Raw genomic sequence first — 23,731 nt, 5'->3', positions numbered from 1 at the left:
GAGTTGTGGTACAGTGTGCACTTTGAAGACTAATTTTTCCTTTTGTAACCTCTCTGATTACATTCTTCTTGTGATTAATGATATTTCCAAAAATCAGTGGTGAAACTCTGAAAACAAAACAGCAGCGTTAAGTGTCTTTAGGGCAAGTAGCAAAAAAACTTACTCAGTATAAAAGAATACACTTGCTATTTTTAAGGAAGTACTTTCTAAGAAATTGTCAGGAGCAGAAAAAGTTCAGCCAAAATTCCTGAGGAATTTTAATTAAGAATTTTCTGTGCTTTTTTGCTGTATTGCGTGACAAACCACTTAACCTTTGCTACAGAAAGAACAAAAAGCATGCAAATGTGACATTCATGTTTGTACACAGCTCCTGAGGCATCCCTGGACATACAGAGCAGCTACACATTTAATCTCAACCTAATATTAATCTCCTCCTTTCATCACTTAAAAAAAAAAAAATCCAGAAATATTTCATTCATGAACAGCTCCCCCAAGGTTTTCACCACCTTAGTGTTCTCTGCTCTGCCTCAGGCTGCCTCTTTTCCATCTTCTTTTAAACTGAATAGGGTGCTTTTGGGACAGCACTAACTGTGGCTGAGGCTGAGCACCTTTCCTGCCCACATCTTCCCTTTCTGGCCTCAGTAAAGGAAAAAGTATAGCTCTAATGCTTCCAATTATATGTTATTTATTTTTTTATTCATCTCCCAGATAATAAGAGCACCAGAAATACCGTATAGGAAGGGTCAGCAATAATTTATTGGGTATTTACTGCTCTTCAGAGCAGACAGAAGCCATGTTCCCTGCCTCCAAGCCACATCAAGCCACATATCATGTAGCCCTTGACTGTTGCAAGAAGCAGCACCCAGACCTTCTACAGGCTGATCACAGCACCACACAGAACCATCACCCTTGAACAGGAAACATGGCCAGGGCTGGACTATTACCTGCTCAGACAGAAGCTATGAGAAGAATATTCTGAGTACTTGAAGCACCATGAACTGGGCACAGCATGTGGCCAGTGGTGCTGGGGGAGAGGAGGGTGTGGTGGAGGACAAGCACAGGGAGTGATACGTGCCCCTCTGTTGGAGTCAGTGAGCAGAGGGTCTCTGAATTCCCCAGAAAGAAATCAGAGTGCAGGGATTGAATTAAAGCCTTTGGATATACTGAAGTATATTAAGCCACTCACACATAAAGGAGAAGTATAAGTTTAAAAGGAAGTTTAAGTGTAAGTTTAAGTTTTAGGATAAGTAAATGAGTCAGTAATTAAGTTTTAGTATGAGCTCTAATGCTTTTAGTGAGTGAAAGGTTCAAATGCCAGAGTGGAAGTGCGAGTTCTAGTGAAGGTTATAAAACATGCTAATGTTTTCAGTAGAGGCTCCAGGACCCTAGCTGTAGATGGTGCTTAGACATAATAGAGCTATAGTAACAATATTGCTTACATTTTTCAGATAGAACAAGATAGGTTGTATGCATAGTCTATACTTAACTTGGTGTGTTAAGAAGCTAGAATTCTAACAGGTTAAGGAGTGGTGGTCCAAGTTTGCATCTTAGCTTCTTGGAAAAATCCTATATTAGAGTATGCATTGGGAAGAGTTGATGCTTTTGCCAGGCTTTTTGCCATTGCTTTTCTTTGTGCTTTTGAAACTGATGTGCTTTGTAATAAATAACCTTTTTAGCAACTATCAGCTGCTTTGCTTATTCAAGATAACCCGAAGAAGTTGGTGCCTAGAGCACGGGAGGTTCGTAACCTCACACCCTTCCATGTTATTCCCTCCTTGGCAAAGGCACAACAAGAAGTAGCTCTTCTGAAATACTTTTAAGAACTGTGGGGCTAAAAGCAGACACAGGGAAGCTAGACACTAGAACTAGAAAAGCCATCATCCCAACCCAGAGCTGATGAGACCGCAGGAGGCCACACAGAGCAGTACTCAAAAAACTAAAGCAGCATCTTTATTTTATACATAACCGTCAGTATAAAAAGTTTATTACATAAGAGCTGTTCTGTTTACAATATATTATATTGTTTCAAGCTGATGTATAAACTTCATACATTATAGTTCTACTTTGTTTACAATATATTATGTAGGTTAAATGGCACCACTGCAGTTTCTTTTTAATACACAAAACTGTAAAGCAAAAAATAACATGGAATTGAGTTATTTGGTTTTAAAATTAGGCAATTTATTTATTTGTTTGTTTTTCTGAGGGAAAAGTCTAAATACACAATTTGTAAAAATTTGCAAAACGCACCTTTCTTTTGTTTTAGACAAATTATATCTGTAGTCATTGAAATAATTCAGGGTTAACATCTACAGGGTTTTCTGCTTGAATACTGTTACTTCATTTTTGGAAAATATTTGCTGCTATATAATCAAAAAAGGAAGTTTAAATGTCACTGAAGTATAGTACAAAACACCATCCAAAGCACTGAAAGAAGAAGCCTATATAATCATGCTACAGAAGTATTTATAAAACTTAAAAGGAATAGCAAGTGTCAGCTCTGTGGTTTATAATGAAGCTAATAAAATTCCAGCCGGTAATCTTAACTGTAATGAACAGCATTTTAACATTCAACCCATGAGAGGTTAATGAAGGCTGTGAACTTGGTGTAACACGAGCCATTTCAGATGCTGGAGCTCACCAGATGTAATTGGATTCGGGTGGAACGTGCCTCTCCTCGGCCCTTTTCGGCGAAGGCGTGTGCTGCCTGTGCTTGCTGCCTGCTGGCCTCAGGGCGCTCACACTGCTGCCTCCATACCCTGCAAAATTAGCCAGCTCAAGAAAAAGGAATCCACAGAGTGGCCTCGCCACCCACAGCTAATATTTCAAGTGGAAACTGTCTTGACCATTCGAACAAAGGATTTTGCTTTGCCTTACGAAGGTGCTCTCGCCTGTGTTACCCCCAGGATGAACCAAGTCCTGCCAGACTGAAGGATGCTTGGCCCAGCCAGGGAGCCCAGGGACCTCAGCACAGCCAGGCTGTCACTCAGCCTGGAGTTCACATGTGTAACCCCACACCAGCTGGGTTACAACCATGATCTGCCAGCAAAAGGCTCTAGAGTGGGGTGCAAGCAACCCCCTGGGGAGAATCCGCAGCAGCTACTTGAGCTGGGCTTTGGTTTATGGGTGAATGCAAAGAAAAAGAACACCAGTGACCATAAACACCTGGGGGGAAAAAAAGCCATCTGAAACAGGCTGCTTTGTTGTGGAAAATGAAAGTGAACAATAAAATTGGAATCCCAAGTATTATGTTGTAATTCTTTTATAGGTTCATTTGCCCATCTCATTACTTAAAGCTCATGGAAATGATTTTGAAAAACTGAGTCAGTCCTCTGCCCAGTTTTTTAAACCATATCTTTTTCAAGAAAACACCTTTACCAAAGGGCCATTCATTTGATAGAACATGAAACAAGTCTCTCAAGTTAACTATAAATCTCTCAAGATCCAGGAATTTTGGTTTCAATTGTAAATAGTGAATTGCAGTGCATGGACGTTAAGGGACACTTAAAATGGGGGTGAATTTTTCCCAAATGTCCATTTCACAGTTTTTTTGCTGAGTACTAGTACTAAACACATCAGTGAATGAAGGATGCAAAACCTTGGAGTTTACAATAATGTGAGACTCTTGACTTCTCATCACAAGACATGCATGAGCTTTGGTTTTGCTGTACAGGTAATTAACTTTTTTGGTGATGGTATTTGTTTTCATTTGCTGTCTAAGTTCTTTATAGAAAGAGTGTGACAAGAAGAAAAAGTTCATACCAAACTTATGGACTCTATTTTGTATTGGTTCATTTTCTTATATTGTTTTTCTAACTATAACTCATATTAATGGTATTTCTCCTTCAGAGAATAGCATGAATGCTTAAACACAAATCCACTAGGTAACAGGAGAAAAGTGGACTCCCAATTTTCACTGCAAATCTAATTTTCACAGCAAGATCCATCTTAGTTGGATAGCACTCAGTTTTTAATGAAAATACTATATTTATTCTAATGCATTTTAATGTGACAAAAATCAAATGCATCAACAGTTGTAATAAAAGTGAACATTCAGTTGATGCTGCAATGCAAGGTTACATTCCTTATGGCTGATTGATTTTTTAGCTGCAAAATTTTTCAACTCTTTATCATTGGCACATAAAACACAACATGTGAATTGCTAGCCAACAGTGACAAACATTAGTATCTTTTGGGAGTATATAAAGACTGAAGTTCTTTCTGGATATATCCAATTGTATTTCAAATAATTATACAGTACCATTTTAAGCCCAGTGAAATGATCAGTTGCCACAATAGATGGTAAATAGACCAAAAAGCACAACAGAAATTAATTTTGAGAACTTTAACTTCGTTTTGGGGCAAAGTATTTTGTATGTGGTGGAACATGGGTGGAAAGAGGAAGAGAAAACTGAGAAGTTGCTAAGAACAGATCTTACATAATTCTTCAAGTTTTCCCCAAAAGATCTAAAGGGCATTTCATTTTTTCAAAGTTTCAATGAGTTTTAAAACCTGTCAAAGTTTTACTTTAAAAGTACCTACTCAGTATTTCAAAACTAGCTGCTACTACTGAGGAATATGGAAGGACTGGACCCCTTCCACACTATGGCTGGAAAACATGCAAAGTCCTCCTCTGATGGATACCAGATTCTGGAATTTCTAATACAAAAATGATCTTGATAAAACACTTTCAAATTATTATGAGTTCTTTTAAAGTAGGTAAAATTATGGAGTATTGAAAACCTTTGTTTTATTGCTTGGATTAAAGATTAGAGAAAAAGGAGTTGGTGTCATTAATGATGCTGGAAAGGCTCTTGAGGCAGTAATTTCTGTATAGCATTGCATGTGTAACACCTCAGATAGGAGTTTCAGGGTTTGTTTCTCACTTACTTTTATTGCAGTGTCTCCCATGCCAGCCTTCTTTGCACTGGCACTTGTTGGGCTCCACACAGGTGCCGTACAGGCCACAGCTGGGTTCGCAGACAGCTGTAAAAAAGTGAACACATACACCTGGCCCCTTGGAACTGCATCCAGAGAGTCACACATTTGCTTTCCCTGCTGTTTCACATGAAGGGTTGGTTCTGCCACAGGCTGAGGTTTTCAAAGTAAAAGTGCAGTCAGAGCCCTGAAACAGTCCACACTCATTTCTTTACCTGCAGGGTCTGGCTCAGCCTCTGGTAAGAAAATCAGGTTGTACAGCAGAGCTAAGCATCCACCAGAACCAGTGGGAAAAGGAGAGTAGTCCCCAGCACTCCACTCACAAAGTGTTCTCACTGTATTTCAACATGGCAAAGTATTGACACCTTATTAAGCATTTCTCTATTACTAAACTGCTATTGCTGAGCTGACACACTGCTGTTTTATAGGAGCTCAAGAGTACAGAAGAGACTGTGAGGACACTTCCATAAAAAAATGGTTCTGGTTTCATAATTTCCTTAAGTCTGGTGTATGATGTATGTCCAGAAAGTAAAATAACTTGAATTACTTTGACAGCAAACAATTGGTACTGATGTTATGTAAGAAAGATTCTGCACAGTGGGCTCGGTGTTCCCACGAGGACTGATGGGGTGGCTTTGGTACTCACGCTTTGAGCACAGGTCTCCCTGGTAGCCTTTGGAGCACTTGCACTTATTCTTACCAGTACATTTGCCTCCATTTCGACAGGGTTGGTGGCATTTACCTAGAAATTGAAAACATAGAAACAATGGTCTTAGTCCCCTGTGCCTACTGAAGAGAAGTGTCTGACAAGCTTTCCTTGTTCCTGAAAAACTGATCAGATATTAGAGTGTGCACTGTGGATCCATCAGGAATGAGTGCTGCAAGTCTGTGCTTCCAATTTACAAGCATTCTTCTCCTTTGAAAATATGACAGTAATTTGGCATGGCCAAAGCCTGTGTGACCTTGCAGCTCTTGCCCAGGTTTGTGCCACTCTGACTCTGCAGAATCCCCCCCATGACTGGTCAGCACTGGCTCCTGCTCTCCTCCCCCTTCACAGGGGAGGCAGCACTGCCCAGACTATGTGGTTCCAGAGTGGGATCCAAACCTAGGGGGCCCCAGCAGAACACAATCTAGTGACCTCTGAGAGCAGTAGGACACTCAGGAGATGACAGGTATGGCTGCTACTTGCAGACAGTAAATGGATGGGCTGGGCTGTGCCCATCAGCTTTAGCACAGGCTGGGGAGCACTGGGGTGCTGTGGATGGTGCAATGAGGATGTTCCACACTGCAGCTCAGAAACTAAGGGCACTTTAAAAATACATGCCCTCCTTTCCTGTTTGCAGAGAACAGAGCAACTTTGCTAAAAGTAATTGGAGCTGGCAGATATTTTTCCAGGCTCTTGGTCTGGAAATTACTTTCCTTTACAAACAGATTTTGCCAAAGGCATAGGCTGGGTCTGGTGGTGTTGTAGAAAGTCCTGTTTGACCCTGATCACCTGGGACTGAGGAGGCCCCTGCTGGTGGAGAACCACACTCAACTTCTTTCTTTCTTTCATGCTGGGCATGACACACCAGGCACCTTCCTTAAATTTAACGTCCAATGTCCCATCATCAGACTGTCTGTACCTTGTTAGAATTTGTCTGCATCACTGAACTAATTAAATCTTCACTCATCTCTAGGCAGGGGTGCACAGCTCCCATGAGCTCAGTCCCTCCCAGGCTGAGAGAGGCTCTCAGTCAACTCCCTGGACACTCGGGCCAGCAGGAGCTGCACCCTCACTTTCCTGCCACCTTGGTGCCCACATGTACCAGTGCAGCTTTTCTCATTGTTGTCCAAAACCATTTTTTATCTTTTCTAATGCCACTATACTTCCTAGATTCTTCAGAAAAGAGAAAAAAAAGAAAAAAAAGGCACCCTTTCTAGATTTAACAGTAATATTTACCTGAATCTGTGAGCAAACAAAATCTGAAACCTTGGGCAGCAAACTGCTTCCTTTCCCTTTCCCTTTCCCTTTCCCTTTCCCTTTCCCTTTCCCTTTCCCTTTCCCTTTCCCTTTCCCTTTCCCTTTCCCTTTCCCTTTCCCTTTCCCTTTCCCTTGCCCTTGCCCTTGCCCTTTCCCTTTCCCTTTCCCTTTCCCTTTCCCTTGCCCTTTCCCTTGCCCTTGCCCTTGCCCTTGCCCTTGCCCTTGCCCTTGCCCTTGCCCTTTCCCTTCTTGCCCTTTCCCTTTCCCTTGCCCTTGCCCTTGCCCTTGCCCTTGCCCTTGCCCTTGCCCTTCTTTTCTTTTTGTTTTTGTTTTTGTTTGGTTTTGTTGTTCTGGTTTTTTTTAAAGAAAGATATTAACTGAGACCTGCATGTTACAATTGAAGCATCAATACTGGCTTGCTGTGCTGAAAATCTCATTTCATGATCACAGACTGCCCTCTTGGGAGCTCAGCATCACAGGCAGCACCTGCTTAGCCCTCATTCCCTGCTGACCTTTGTGATACACGTGTATTGTCAAAACAAAGGAAACACTTGTTCCTATTGTACATAATTATGTTAATAACCATGAAACAAGTTTCATAAGTAGCTGATGGAAGAAACTATGCTAAGGAGAGTTTCTGTAAAAGCAGAATTTCTCTGCAGGAGCCTCTAGGGAGGGAAACTTTAGGCATTCTAATTTGCAAACATTTGCATCCCAAGTAATTAGCGACTGGAAAGAGCAGTGCTAAAGAAATCAATGAATTTTCCTAGTTCTTTAAAAAAATCTGGAGGGTATAGGTCAAGAGACATGACACCAACTTCCACCAAGTTGCAAAAGGCAAGGATTTGGCTCAGCACAGCTCAATTAACTTTTGACAAAGATATTGTCAGAGAATGAAGGAAAGAATAATAACTCTCTCTCTGTTGCTCTGCACCCAGCAGAGGCAGGACACATGCTATCATTCAGGCATTGACACTAGAAGATGCTGACATACATGAAAGCAAGCACACAGAGGTGATACTCACTAATTTCACACTGGTCTCCTTCATAGCCTGAAGGACAAATGCATTTTCCCAAATAGAAACACGTCCCTCCATTGAAACAGGTTGTTGTACAGTTTGCTGAAACAAAAGAGGAATGAACTAAGTCATTAATATGAACTAGGACTAACTTGGACTTAACATTCTCTGCTGTTCATCATAAATAAACATTGAGTAGGTTGTAAAAGCAGGATTAACCTCTTTTCATCTGGTTTACAAAGTAAGCCTGAAATGCAGATATTCCTACATAATGCTTTACATGGGCACACACACAGGGCAATACAGAATGAGACAAGTGAACAATACAGCATGAGCTCTCTCTGAGGACAGGCTGTGCTACATCTTTATCAGACCCCACACATAAAGATCATTGAAGGATTAAGGCACTATTGCTATTGAAACTGCCAGCAAAAGGATAAAAGGAGCACAGCCTAGGACTGGAAGCTACTTCCACAAGGGGATACTTCACAGAAGTTCTTAAGTAATCCTTTGACTAAAAGGAAGTAAAAAAAACTCTGTGAGTTTTTCTTTGTGGTGACATAGATGCAAATGCTCTGACTTTCAGCTGCCAAATGGCTTACATTGTGTTAGATGTGACTTTTCACCAAACAGCTGGGATTCACATTAATCCTTCAAGGCATCAGGAGCATTTAATTAAAGTGCACATTTGAAGCATTTTCTAAATGTGGTATAAGTTTGTTCAAAGACTAAATACAGGACATGAGGGCATTGACACCAACAGTTTGTGCAAAATAATAGGAAGGTTCCCACTATTTTGCTGAAAAGTCCTCTAGGACCTTTTGCATTCAGTCTTTACTTTACATAGACCTGAAATGGCAAATACAGCATGGTGTTCTGCTCAGCCATGAGCAAGTCAGTTATTTTTCTGCAGGAAATTACTTGGTTTTTTCTAAATGGTAGCTTAGATTGTTCCAAATTACTGTTCTGAACAAGTAATTGTTGGTTTTTAATCTTCATGAGCCTGAATGCAGCAACAAAAAATTAATAGCTTACATATTTCTTCATGTGTCCAGATGCAGCACATTAATGTACTAAAAAATTAGTAAAATTAATTTTACTACAGGACAGTAGAGCTCAAATAGAGGATTTTTTTTTTTGTAATTTTTTTTTTCTCCCTCTGGAAATATAAGTGATTTTTGTGTTAAGACACAACTGAAATGATTATCTAAACTACCCTTCACAGAGCTGGGGCCTATGGATACCTGCAAATCCCTGGCAGCTTCCAGGCTGTGCTACAGCATCTATTTTAAGAATCCCAATATTTTAAAAACTTATTTGCTCATTGCCTGCCTGGCTGCCCAAAATGCAGTCCTAGAGGAAGCTGCCAGAGGTGAGCAGGAGCTGCTGCAGAGCCGGGTCTGGCGGCGCTTACCTTTGTCGCAGTTGATGCCGTAGAAGCCCGGGGGGCAGATGCAGAGGCCAGGGGTGATGCAGAGCCCGCCGTTCATGCAGCGAGGGACACACAGGGCTGAGCAGTGGGGAGAGCAGGGAAAGCATCACTGGTGGGATAGCAACTGGGATTTAACTACACATTGACTCCTCAAACTACTTTCCCTCCTGCTTATCGTTCAAGCCGCCTTTGAAAAGTGCCTCTGGTGGAGGGTTAAATTTGTTACATCTTTGGTTTGTATCTGTGCTACTAAAAACTGTAGGCTAACTCAAGTTCAAATCTGATTCCACATATAACTAGGAATTGCCTCCTGTATAGTTTAATACCAGAGAGTGGAGAAGTACCCACATACACCTACACACATACACCTACCTACATACACCTAAATATCTCCAGATATTTAAAATCTCCCCAGACAAGTCCTCTCTACAACCGTATTCTGGTTCCTCAGCTGTGCAGGCAGGACTATCCCAGAGGGGTCAGTACCTCAGTGGGATTCCCAGGCAGGCTTTAACAATGAACATTCCCAACTCCTGCACACCTGAGCATAAGCATGGCTACCTAATTTTGGCTAGGAAAGTCTGCTGCACAGCCAAACTGTCCTGCATGCTCCCAGTGAATCTTCTCTGGAGCCCCTGTGCTCTTCCAAGACCTCTCTGCCTTGTGGCCACCCCAAAAGGCTCTTCAGGGAGGCATGTTAGGGGCCAATGCTTCACTTTGTGGTTGCCCACAATTGGTACATGCAGTGAGGTTGGGTCCATGCTAGTGAGTTAAACAGCACCCAGACATGGGGCCAAATGGCCTTGTGGAATTATCTTGTGAAAAGGTTGGTGGCTCAGCTTTGTCCCAGCTGACCAGCAAATCCTCCTGGCTATGGTCCTGGGTTGAGTAGTGACAGGCTCCTCCCAGGAGTGAGTTTGTAATGGGTTTTTTGGAAGGTAAGAATTTATTAAACATATAAATGTAAGCTATGCCAGTCACTCTCCAGGCCAGATAACAGTCCTTGATCCTTTGTATTTAATATTTTTGACATAGGCAGAGTATCTGGGAGTGAATGATTGTATTGCAGCAGGATGCCCACAGGGATGGGCATCTCCAGTCACCCTGGGGAGGGACTGCCACTGGGAAAAGGAAGGAAGGGATAGGAAGAAGTTTCCTTGCCAAGTCACACCAATTTCCTGGTTCTTCCCTCCTGGAAATGTTGTTTTGGGCTATTATCCAATCATGGAAGAGAAAGAGAATCTCCCCTTTATCTTCCCATTTTTGTTTTCAGCCTGCTTACAAATCTGATCCTATCTGCAAATAAACAAATGCAGAGCAACTAAAGCACTGTGTTTTGTTTCCCAGCTAGTCCTCATTAGCAGAAGAATTTTATTTAATCTTCTTGCCAGATGGATTCCCTGTGATTAAGGATCACTTAGCTATTGCATCAGTTTTTCTTAAAAGCAATTTGTGAAAGGGAAAATATTTTTCATGTAAGCAATTTGTATTTCCACCAGACCATGATGAAAATAACAATTCTCTTGCATGTTTGAACTCAAAATATATGAAATCTTCAGAATAGTCCATTCTTAGTTTTTGGAGAGTCTACAGTGCAAGAGATACAGTTTTCTTGAGATTGTGGTAAAGAAAACAGTTGAGATTTTTTATTAAATTACCTTTCTCACAATGAGGCCCGTAAAATCCATCAGGACATTCACAGACATGTCTTTCATTGCAAACCCCTCCATTTCTGCATCCTCCTGGACATTCAGCTTCATAAAATACAAAAACAATCTTAATTAAAATGCTTGTACTTCAGCTGCCAGCCAGATCTCAGTAGGATCAATACATTTCTTTGACACAGCAGTTAAAATATTTAAAATAAAATAAAATAAAATATTTAAAATAAGATATTTGCTGCAGACAAACACTGAAGAAATGGAAATTCAGCTAAGACTTTCTTAAGATAAATTAGTGTATCTGTTAGTAGTCTACAAGTAGAAGTTCCATCATGCATTCACATGGGTTATGCACTTGTTGAAGGACTCTGCATTTTCATTGCTTTCCTGCTCTATAAGTGCATGAGCAATGAGGATACTCTGCTCAATCTAGCACTTCCTTTTACTTTTCTGTGTGGAAATGAGCAGGCAACTTAGTGCAGAACTTGCATGGCTGGTTAGACCTACCCTTAGTGTGCAGGACCAGTTTTGATTTCTGCAGCCTGAAGTAGACATCACTGTAACTTGCATTGCTTTAATTACCACATCTGTTACTACTGAGGTGACAATGATGAAATCTGTGTTCACATGAAAGAGTGAGCATGAAGGCTAAGTGGAAGAAGGCCAGAAAGGAAGATGAAAGCACTCCTGCACAATAATTCTGTATCATCATCAACTCTCATTCATATCTCAATTACTGATCAAATATGTAAAAGAATTTGGCAACACTGGCAGGATTGTACAAGGATGAGAGATACTTCTGGGTGCCCCACCATCCTCCAAACATCAGAGTTCATCAAACAAGAAGCAAACTAAATCAAGCCCTATGGAACACCATCAAAAAGGGCTGCTGGGTAGAAAAACAATTACTCAAAAATACCTCCCCAGATCCCTCACAGAGAATAAGGCAGGCAGGAGAGACTGCTTATTCCCACAGGAAAAACTAATATCAGTAGGGATCAGTGGTAGGCACAACCTCCTCATCTTGATGCTCTGTTGTGTGACATTCCAAGTGAGAAGGTTCAAAACCTCTGAGGTAAAATGATATGCCTTAAAAGTAAAGCTGTTTGCAGTTGTAGTAATTGTAGTGAAGGTTTTTTGGTCCTACTGTATTATATATATATATATATATATATATATGTAACACTATATTCCAGGACTCTGGGAATGCTTCTTTCTTTGTACTCAAATGCAGAGCTGCTATTCATTACCAAAAAAAAGCATGCTTACATACATACTATTTCAAGAAGAAAAATACAAAAGCATATATTTTTTCTTTGTGATCACATCTTAGCCATAACAAGTCCTCTCTTATCCACAAAATTGTTCCCTTGCTCCCCTCTCTTCCTCAGCTGGGGCCTTTGTATGGCCAAGGATAACTGGAAACTATGACTAGGGCTCTGACAGGAGCTCTTCACCATGTCTGATATCTTTCTGAGGAAGGAAACTCACAGCTACTTTAACAGCAACTGCTAAAGACATTCTTGTCCTTCTCAGCACCTGTCCCAAAACATTGCTGTGTCCACCTTACTAGACACAGGGCAGGAATGGGAGTTTTCCAGTGGAAAGATGGTGAGAGAAAGCTCCTCCTCTTCATGTCTCTAGAGTAGGGAAAATCTTCCTTGTGTCTCTCAGCTGGCTCCAGGAACAAAGGACAGGGACAATAATCAACCCCAGGTTTCTTAAGAGGTCATATGATGCAATACTACTAAACTGTTAGATATTACAATTCATATAAAAATGGTAACAACAAATAATAACACAGAAATGATAACTTGGATGAATGCTACTATTAAACTGAGTTTAATGCCCTTCCTCTTTAAGCCACTATTTTCCAAAATACTGTCCTGTAAATCTGCTGTCCCTATTAGAATACATCAATGCTATTTCCAAAGTTTATTGAATTCAGTATCTTTGAACTGAACTGAAAATAAAAATACAGGAAAAGCTTTGTGCTGTATTACACTGGACACACAGCTTCACACATGACAACTGACTGATTTTGTGTCCTTTAAGGCTCCATTTTTCTTCCTGTTTCTCTGCCCACTTCTTCTCCCCCTCCTCCACTTTCCCTGGGCTAATTGGCAGCAGTAAGGCTTCAAAGGAGACAAGCAGCTTTCCTATTTGGGCATAGTGAGGTTTCAAAGAATAAACAGCTCTTGCTCCTGCTGCTCACTCTTTGAAGCCACACTACAGCCAATTATCTCAGAGAAAATAGTGCAGAGAAGAAAAGGTGGGACTGTGAACGAAGATTTAGTAGGAGAATAAAAATTTGTTCTTTGTACATCAGCCCTGTCATGGGGTTAATTTGATACAATTGCACATGATATGGGATAATTATCTTATCTTAGACACTGATTTTTCAATTTCCATAGCCTCAGCTTAAAGTGACAATGATAGTTGTTTGTGGTGTATCAAATTAATTCAGAAAGTCTTATTAAATAGAGCTTATGGTTCATAGATCAGTTGATTAACAAGCAAACACCTCAGTTCCTTTCCAAGCAAACACTGCAATAACTTCACAGTGCTCTTCTTCTACCAGCATGTCCTCTGTGTGCTTACTGCTTGACAGCTGGAAGTACTGAAACACCAACTTCCACCATTTACCTGTATCAAAAGCCAAGAGGTTGCTCCTGAGCTACAGAGAAGGCAAAGCCAAGCTTTGCAGAGATTTTCTGATTTAAGACTTTTGTATTCAGTTTGGATGCACAAGTTTGAGATTTAGGGAACTAAAGACACCAAGTTGGAACTAAGGCACTGACAGCATTAATTGATACCAGTGTCTCCACTATAGATCCCAGAAGGTCAGGTCCCCAGATGATGTGCCAGACATTAACCTCAGCCTGGTTTCACAGAACTAGCTCTCCTCCAAACACCTGTAATTGTTTGCCAACAGGGGTTTTTCATATGATACATCTTTATCAATGTCCTTCATGTGATGAGCAGTGAACAGAAGGAAGGAGAAACGTCTCCAACCCAGTCTGCTAAGGGAGTTCAGTAGGAAAAGGCTCAGTAAACATGTAGTAAATGATCAGCAAATGCACACAGAGCCAGAAAGCCTGGAATTCACCATGATTGCTACACATTGTGTGACTGCTTTATTTCCATCCTCTCTAGCTCTTATCCTAAATGAAGCATAAGACAGTTAGGTGACCTGGTCTAACAGCATTCCAGCGTGTTTTCTTCAGTGTTACCTTGCTGACAGGTTTTAAAGAAGATGGCATTCTGAGGGGTCTGGAGAATAATATTGCCTTCTGAATTCATTATGATCACGTTCACTTCAAATGCAGCCACCCCATCTTGTTTTCCGAGGCAAGGAAATCCAACCTGAACAACTGAAAGGACAATAATACCAATAATACTTACATTTACATGCACATATACATAAACATATAAAAGCATACATTTAAATACTAAAAAAAAATAAAATGCTATAGTTGTATTTAAGCTTTGGAGGAATGCCATTGAAGAAAACTTGTAACACAGAGACACACAGATCCCTTTAATTCAGAGATGTCTCCAGGGTTAGAAGTACAGCAGCACAGGAGAAGAGCTTGTGCTCACTTGCTGAAATAACCCCAAGAGTCTATAGCACAGACAGTAATCTTAACACAACCATACTTTCCTTGCAGATGAGTAAATTATTCATGAGGAGGTATCTAAGGATATATAAAAACAAGCTGTAAGCCTCCTTTTAATTTTCTGAGTTGAAGTGCTCACTTCTGAGTCTAAATTTTCTATGCTGTCATATGACTTCTGTAAAGACATATATTTTGGGAAAAAAAGTTACTTTAGATAAATTTTTCTGGTTTGGATGTTGCAATTCATACCTAAATAAGATATTGATCTAACCAAAACTTACTCCATAAAGTGCTGACAAAATGGTACATTTGAAAAGTATGATCATGGGTGCATTTTTTAAAAAGATGACATAGACACCTCACTCTGACAGAACCAGTTAAGCATAGTGACATTTGGACACTGACTTTCCTGGAAAAGTATTCAAGCTCTTTTGAAATAAAAAGAGTTTAAGCTACTAATTAAGGCCAGTAAATCTGGAGTATCTTAATGATGAAGTAAGCCAGGTAACCTCAGAACTATGGAATTCTCTGCTGTCATTGTCACAAGAGATCTTAAATAATCTTCAGATGAAACGATTTTATCTCTTTTCTTCAAAATTGGCTCTTCTTAGCTGCTTTATAAGTCAAATCCAACTAATAGAAGTTGTTTATTCCTTTCTTCTGAAGCTGATGTTTCCAAATGAAATACAGAGCTAGAAGCCCTACATTTGGGTTGGTTTAGATAGTTTGATACAAAAATTTTGCAAGCCATAATTTGGCCATTTTTGTTATTTGGTGCCCTGGTAAAATACAGAATATTGTATTGCTGAAACCCATTCTGCCTCTGGTAAGTCCTACAAACTGAAAGGTCACTTGCAGTTCTCATTCTAAAGCAATTATACAGTCCAAGAGCTTTTGCACCAACCTTTGCAAAGATCAAAACAATGAAACCATGTGGCAAGAAGGAAACTTACAGTTGATTATTTAAGAATACATTTTAAATGCTGTGAACCTCTTAAACTGTAGTAACCTCCTTATTGCATAAGTGCAGGAAATCAGTGCTTGGATTGGGAAGTGTTTTAGTTGAACAAATTGCAATGAGGAGGAAGATGTGGCAGACTGTAAATGACAGCACTGTATCAGTTTCTATATTTCATTGAATTCATAGCAAGCCCTGAACTCCCCTGAGATCTGGCTGTGGTTTAAAAGCCTGGGGAAAAACCCAGCAATGTACCCCTAGAGTACAAGGCCACAGATCATAAACCTTTTATTCCAGAACTGCCTACTCTGGGAGCAGCTAAATTTACTTACCATGTGTCTGAACAGCTAGGCACACAGATACGGAGTAAAGGGCCCTCCTGTGAGCAGAAACCACCTGGCTGAACTCTGTGGTGGTTCAGAGTTGAAATAAAGCCCCTAAGCTTTTCCTGAATCTTTGCATTTTTATGTCTGTTTGAATAAGGCTAGGTACCTACCAACAGCACCACAGTCAAACCAAAGCACAGAGAGAAGTCCCTTGCATCAAAAAGCACAGCCATGAGCTCCCGTGGCCCACCACAGTGCTGACCAGGGCTGCAGCAGGGCAAACCTCAGCTCTGGTCCTTGCTTCCCAAATACAGGATGAAGTTTACATTTGTCCATCCCTGGCTAAAAACAAGGAGAGGGAATCACAGATATGGGCTTCTTTCTTTTAACCATCCTCTCCCCACCAGGCCAGAAAACAGCCTCCCCTGCACACAAACATTTCTGTGTCTTTTGGAGCACTTGCATCCAGGGCTGCAGAGCAGAGGGCTCTAACAGAGCAAAGAAAGTTTAACTAATTTGAAAAGGAACCTAAGGAAACCTAGTGACTTAAACCTAATTTAATTTTAGGTAGTAATTAGAAAGCTCTCCTAGGATGCAGAAGATGCAGATTTAATACCTTTTTCTGGGAGGTCATGCCTTTTCCCTCTGCTAGGAAACTGAGATTCTCTAAATTGTCTTCAGTAGAAGCAGGCTGAGAGTATGTCTGTATGTCTGCAAGCCCTTCAAGTTTACAAGCAACTACCTTCTTCACTAAGAAAATATGCCAAGGCTAACAACAAAAACCACCTTCAGTCTCAAGTGGGACTGCTTAAGGGACATCTCTGAATGACCAATCTCAGTAGAAGCAGTCATGAAAGGTCTGGAGAGGAGTGGGAGCCCATCCACAGCCCTGCACCCACTGTCACTCTGCCAGCATGGCAGAGAGAGCAGAGATGGTGCTGCACTCAGAGAAGGCTCTGATTTCTGCCACTGAGCTTGGAGAGATTTTCAGCACCTTTGGATGCTCAGCACCCATGTTTTAATGTCTCAACACCAGCAGTGGCAGGGAGAGAAGGTGTCCTGAGCCTGGCTGGTGGCCTCTGGGGGCTGCATGGAATGCACAAAGTAGCCCTGTCAGCAGCCTGGTCACACCAGCCTGCAGCAGCACTGCACTGCCTGGGTCAGACAGGGACAGCAGGGGCCAGCCCAGGCCACTCAGGGGACAGCCCTTTCTCAGCCACAGGCCACTGCATTGCTTCTGGGCACAGACCTATAGCTGTGTTTACCACTCTGAGTGTGGGGTTCAAGATGTTAATCACTGCCTCAGACTCACTGCCACTGATTCACTTTGTTTTGAACTTGCTAACCTCAGACTGAACCACTGGTCCTTCACAGGCTTTTCCCTGCAGGCAGAAATGGGCAGCCAGCTGCTTGTCATCGGGCAGGTGTCCACACTCCTCCCAAATATCTTCTTTTGCACAAATTGAGCAGTCTTTGCTTTTTAAGCTCCCACTGAAAAGCATCTTCTACAGCCTTCTTAACTTCTTACCAGGTGTAACAATATCCATTTTGTGAGCACTGAATCAGGTACCAATTCTGGGACTTGGGAATGGGTTTTTCAAATAAGTCTAAGGAATATAGATGTTCTAAATCTCACCTAAATTCCAAGAGTTTGGTACCTCATGTCAGGACGCATCAAATTAGAGAAAGCTTAGAGAAGGACAAGGCTGCGCCCAATGAGGAGCAATTGAGTGGGTTATGACTCTTCAGTCTGGCAAAGAGAAAAAAAATCAAGGGATACATAATAGGTGTGTACAAAAACATGGATTGGATGAACAATATAGATTGACTACTGTCTCTACCAGTGCAAGGCCCATCAGATGAAGCTGTGGCAGCCAGACTTGAAACAACAGGAGAGGGATCTTCATGCAACAGATGGCAATGAACACCTTGCCAAGGTGATTGGAGATAACAGAAGATGATATGGACTCAAGGAGAGCCTGGAGAAGAGCTGGAAAGAGAGATCTATAACCCATGTGGGCTTATAAAATAGACAAACCACTTAAGACGAAGGAAATCCTCCAAGCTGAAGGTAGTAACAGCTGAGAGGGTAAACAGAAGTATCACATATGCTTGTCCTCCTTTTGTTCTTCCAGAGGTCAGGTTAGAGAGGCCCCACAGCTCTAAAGCAGTTCATATGCCTTACTTGGAGACAAATATCCTCAAAGGATCTTCAAGAGTCCACTGATTTTTATAAAACCACTGGGTTCAATTAACTCTGAATAAGGTATCTGTTAATCCTCATTCTTGTTTCCCATGCTCATGTTTTACTGTAATTGTCTTGCCCCTTTTATTTCTCCTTAATTGTCTTTAAGGACAATGAATTGTCTTTGGGCTAAAACACTTTTTCAAAAAATACCAACTGTTGATTTGTTACTAAATACAAGCTTGTGGTTGAATTTCTTCTGACATCTGTATGTACAGAAAAATGCTTTGGTAATGCAGTAGATCCAGGCGAACTAGGTTTGTCAACTCTGTTTTGTCAACATTTAAGTTATAGCAATAACTACAAAGTAGAAATAATCACTATCATTCTAGCATGTATTTACTTAGGACTACTTGGCTAATTTTGGCCAGCTAACAGGCAGTGTAAAAAACCCACCATTGTAGTAGTGTCCCACCACTAACACGAACTTGGCCTTTATGACTTTTAAGTTGCTTTTAAGCATCTTTGATATTTATTGGGCTTGGAACCAACTCAATTGCAGCAGTTGTGGTACAAATATCATAGCACCTTTCACCCAAATCTATTTTTAATACCACTCCTTCAATCCACACTGAATGGAGAGACCAATCATTCAAGCTAAGTTCCAGGCATCATGGCAAAAAGTTGTATTGAAACATTACTTCAATGCCAATCGACTGCAAACTGAAAATTGAGAATATTATACACAAACTTTCAGAATTTATCCACTGAAAAAGAGAGAACCAATAAAGACTCATCAAAGGTGAAAACTTGTATATCAGTGCTTCATTTGCAGTCCAATCCTCCTGTTTCATTACCAATTTATTTCCCACATTTATTCCACAGATTGGCTAAGGCAATTTAGGAAATGACAATCATTGAGACAGTGCTGTCATCAAGATATGCATTTCTGCCTTCCTACCAGAGTCTACTACATATGAACCCTGAAACATATGACATGAACAGTTATTCATCCACTTCAGAGCCAACCAGATTCAATAATGTTTCATGGAAGGCTTTTCTATTCAAATCAGCTCACTACCTACCGTGGTATTTCTGGAGCACTTGCATTGGCTTGGGTTCAGCCTCTGCTGTGGAGCTGTAAATCCCAGTGAAGGATTAAGAATGCACAACTAAAGGACAAATTATAAATGATCATATCCTAAACTATAACTTGTGTCTTTGAGCTGAATACATGATGACCCCAAATGAAAGCAAAACATCCACAAACTGCAGCCTCTGAGAAACAGAGTAATTTGATTACTTTCCTGACAGTGATCAAAGAATTTGTTTTCCAAAAGTTATGCAACTTACGTAATAGCATTCATGGATTTTATGCAATAATTTTGCACAAGTTTCTGCTGATTTATCTACACATAAAAGCTTCATGTGTCTTGGCTCAGACAAAATATGCTGCTGTACTTAGGCAAGACAATTACAAACTGTTCAGTGCCAAGCACTGTGGCAAGCATTGCTTTAGGCAATAAACTTCAGAACTACAATTCATAATGAAATATTTAGACTTTACTGGCTGTAGAATATTTTTTACAGAAACAAAATTTATATTATCAACAGTACAAACCTGATGCTTTATGAGGAACTGTTCCAAGCAGGGGAATATTTATAGTTGGATCAGCCATTATGCCTTTATCCAAAGAGTGCAAAGACAGGAATTCATAGTAGTATTCAGCCTATGACAAAATAAATGAAAAATATATATTTATTTTAATTGTATTCACAGAAGCAAGCTATTGAGCACATAAACTACAGCAGAAAAATACTATACTTTTCATTATGCCATTCACTGGATTAGTTTCTATAATTTTCCTGAGTGCTTCTTCATCTAAACATAATTTTCAGGTAATTTCCTTTTATTTCATAGATTTCAAGTGACCATACAGTAATATGCAGCATATCAGCAAGGGAAATGGCATGCATATAGTGGACAAATGTTATGCAGAGAAAATATTTTTTACAACCCACACTGTTCATCTGGCAGACAACAAAGAGAATATTGGAGCACTAACTCATTTTTAAAGCTGTTTTTTGGGCAGAATCCTCCTGGAACTGACTGGTGAGCCTGGACCTGCCTGTCTGCAGCATGGCTGGACACACCACATACACCTGAGATGTATGCACTTTAGCCAGTCACTAAGCTTCCACTGCTGGCCTGCAGAGCAAGTGGAAATGAAACTTTTATGTTAAATTGTGGCATCTCACTTACCATGAAGCATTACAGGAATTACAGGTAATTCCATCTGCTGGTCTCAGGTAAGTACTTGAGACCTTAGCATGGGCACTGGCAGAAATGTGTTTCCACCTGGTCACTGACAGCAGACAGCACTGTTCTGTCTATCTTTTAGATAAAACACTGCAGCAAAGAGAGATTAAAGCCAAAATTTGGGCTCATAAATGATAGCTAGTTTATGTCTATAAGATGTCTGTCCATGTCCTTGCCAGAACAAGGTCCTTTTTCTCCTGTAATATCCTGGTTCCCTAGTACAAGAAGGGCATAGGCTTGGTGGAGTGAGGCCAGTGAAGGGCCACAAAAAACTATCAAGAGACTGGAGTGTCTGGTGTACAGGGAGAGGCTGAGAGAGCTGGGAGTATTCAGCCTGGAGAAGGCTGATGGGGGATCTAATCAATGAGTATAAATAGCTGATAGGAGGTTATAAAGAAGATGAACCCAGGCTCTGCATGGTGGTGATCAGTGACAGGACAGTAGGCAATAGGCACAATACAGAACACTCTGTTAGAAACTGAGAAAACACCTTTTTAATGTGTGAGTGACTGAGCACTGGCAGGGGTTGTCCAAAGAGGCAAGTAGAGCCTCTCTTTGCAAGGATGTTCAAAACCCAACTCAACACAGTCCTGAACAAGTGTCTCTAGATGACACTGCTTGAACATAGGGGTGGACTAGATCATCCTGAGGTCAGACTGTCTGGTCTCAGATCAGCCTCAGCCCTTCTGTGATTCTGTGCTCTGCTAACTTGAGCAGAAGCCCTGGCAGGGTGGGAGAGACCATCTCCCTTTAGCTCTTGATGACACCAGAAAAGAACTCATGCCCTGGGTAGAAAGGTTGTTATGAAATTCCTGATCAGCCCTGGCAGCACATCCTCTTGCTCTGTAGGTACAGCAAGGCAACCCCACAACAGAGAGGAGGTACATGAGGGGCCACACTCTACATGGACAATCTTCAGAGGGTGTTGTGTCGGCACAGAGACCTCGGAGGAGGACTAGCAAAACAATAGGGCAGGAAACAATGAAAGGTTTTAAGTGTTTTAAACACATGGAGTAAATGTGTGAGGGAGACAGGACATGGAGAGAAGCAGTAAAACCAGAGATGAGAAATGGAGTCTGGGGTAACATTCAAAATGCTGCTTTTAATTAAAGACATTTTTTTCCAATACAATATACCATGCCAAAATATGAAAACAAGCCGTAAAGTCAGATTGTGAACATTTTTGTTTTCAAATAAAACTTTGGTTCAGAAAAATAATTATATGTCTCCACACATCTATAGAATAGTGCAGTGAGTGAGTCAAGGCTCCACTGTCTGTTTATCATTGGTTAGCTTTGATGTTTGGTTGTATCTAAACCAGGTCATAATGAGTTATGACCTGGGATATTAAAACATTATGTTCTTACTATTCTGGTAAACAACAACTGGTAACTAGACCAAATAGCTCCACTCCTGTATTTCCATTCCAGACACACTGTTGTAGAAGGTCAGTTTGTGAGCCAGATTCCAAATTTGTAGGAAAAGGACTGGAATCACATTTTTCTAGAGCAAATTTTCCAGAGCCTAAGGGTAAAGAAGAAAAGAAAGCTCCCTGTGGAAAAGGGACCCATTGCTGGATGAGCCACAATACCCAGCACTGCTCAAGGAATTAATTCCTGTGAGCAGGGCAGAGGTGTAGCAGCAGTCAGTGCCTGAGGCAGGACTGTGTCCTGATGGCACCTTGAAGAGATGGGGAGAGATACTGCACAAACAACAGGCTGCTCAGGAGGAAAGGCACATACTGCACTGGGGAGAGATAACTGCTCTCACCATTTCTCTGCATAGGGTTGTACATCTGCTGAGCTGACAGAAACTGAAATGATAGTATCTCAGAGCTCAGGTAGCATAACTTCAAAGGCATGTGCTGCAGAGGATGTTTGCAAATCATGTGTGCTGGGCTGAGTTGGTTAAATTTTGACATAAAAGTTATATACAAAAATCCCAGTCTAGAGAGGCTGCACAGTAAAGCAGAGCAGTTTAACTCCTCAAATCTGTGAATCTAAAACATGATTTGACTGCCATAAATCCTATCTATTTGGAGAAAATCTGTCTTGACACAAGCCCTACATTGAGTCTCCAGTATTGTCCTACTGTAATTGGAGTTGATTGCCAATTAACTTGCATTAGTCATCATGACTGAAAAGCAAACAACATGCACTCAGCAAATATTTACCATGCTCCAGCCTACCATGAAATTTAGTGATGATGGTTAATTGAAGATATAGGTCTGTGCAATTAAAATATTGTCTAGTGACTACCATAATTTATGCTGTAAGTGGTCATTGTGAATGACCTGGTAGTGAAAACGAAATTTGCTTGGATATTGTTGGCAGATAAAGGGAAAAATCCACAATCTGTGATCCCTTTTTTATGATAAAGGCACTCTCATGTTTTTTGTGTTTTGTTTCGATTCTTTTTAAAGGCAGCCTATGAACTCTCTGGTATGTAAAGGTCTAAATTCAGTAGTGAAGCTATATCTTAGAGGAATGGTGTTGTCAGAGGTGGTGAGGAAAATGGGGTTTGCGTGAAATTGCTGATCATTGACAATTGCACACTTTGTATGGACAAAGGGCTTTTGGCTTACTTCAGGAAGCACCTGAGGAAGAGTAAGCTTTACTTCTGCAGAAAATCTTTGATATCCTCAGAAACTGAGGCAAGGACCCCTGCAGACCTTGTGTGAACAGTCTGGGGAGTTGGTGCTTTCAGGCAGCAGGTAGCCCCAAGCAGCTGCCCTTTAACAGCTTCCCATGTGGGTAAAGCCCTCAGCAGAGAGAGGAAATTTCACTTTAGGCAAATAATTCCTTGGTTGGGATTAACTTTTATGGACACTGAATGGCTGTTTTCTATAAATCAGAGGAATTTAAAAGGGTATAAAAATAATGAAGCCCTCTAACAAGTATTGTAGCAAACATCTGTCGGCAGTTTGGTTTTAAATGATATACAGTTAAAATTCCTACAGATCTCCCTTCCTTGGTTCAAGATCTATTGCATTAAAGTTATTTTATCATTCAGATGCCATGTTGTTTCTGCCTGTTTTTTCTTTCATGTTTAATCAAAGAATTCATGATAATATGCCCTATGTTTTCTTCATTTTATGTGATACACATAGAATTTTAGTACCTAAAGCAAAGCAGAATAGCTTGAACTGTTGTATGTCATGGTTCAATAACCTAATGAAATCTGCACCCTTTCTAATTAAGAAGCAAATATATGTTAGCTTTGGAAGTAGATGTAAGAAATTAACTACGTTTTCTTGTCATGATTTTAAAGAGATCAATGCTGAATGTTCTGTTATCAATTAAATGACAA

General features: G+C 40.7%; 1 protein-coding gene across 2 annotated transcripts in view; it reads right to left on the bottom strand.

Moving 5' to 3' along the window:
• Positions 1–1,934: 1,934 nt before the first annotated feature.
• Positions 1,935–23,731, bottom strand: part of WIF1 (WNT inhibitory factor 1) — a 34,429-nt gene continuing 12,632 nt past the window's right edge. The window contains exons 3-10 of one of the 2 annotated variants that reach the window (XM_056515352.1): positions 19,724–19,832; positions 14,247–14,387; positions 11,011–11,106; positions 9,335–9,430; positions 7,927–8,022; positions 5,585–5,680; positions 4,891–4,986; positions 1,935–2,759 (exon numbers count right to left, since the gene is read on the bottom strand). In XM_056515352.1, the coding sequence (XP_056371327.1) occupies positions 2,638–2,759; positions 4,891–4,986; positions 5,585–5,680; positions 7,927–8,022; positions 9,335–9,430; positions 11,011–11,106; positions 14,247–14,387; positions 19,724–19,832 (852 nt within the window). In that variant the 3' untranslated portion in view covers positions 1,935–2,637. The remainder of the gene's footprint in view (positions 2,760–4,890; positions 4,987–5,584; positions 5,681–7,926; positions 8,023–9,334; positions 9,431–11,010; positions 11,107–14,246; positions 14,388–19,723; positions 19,833–23,731) is intronic. The other variant, XM_056515358.1, reaches the window with a different exon arrangement.

This window comes from Oenanthe melanoleuca, chromosome 1A (assembly GCF_029582105.1).
Source record: "Oenanthe melanoleuca isolate GR-GAL-2019-014 chromosome 1A, OMel1.0, whole genome shotgun sequence".
Taxonomy (NCBI): domain Eukaryota; kingdom Metazoa; phylum Chordata; class Aves; order Passeriformes; family Muscicapidae; genus Oenanthe; species Oenanthe melanoleuca.
The sequence above is the reverse complement of the archived record's forward strand: the minus strand, read 5'-3'. Positions and strand labels throughout refer to the sequence as shown.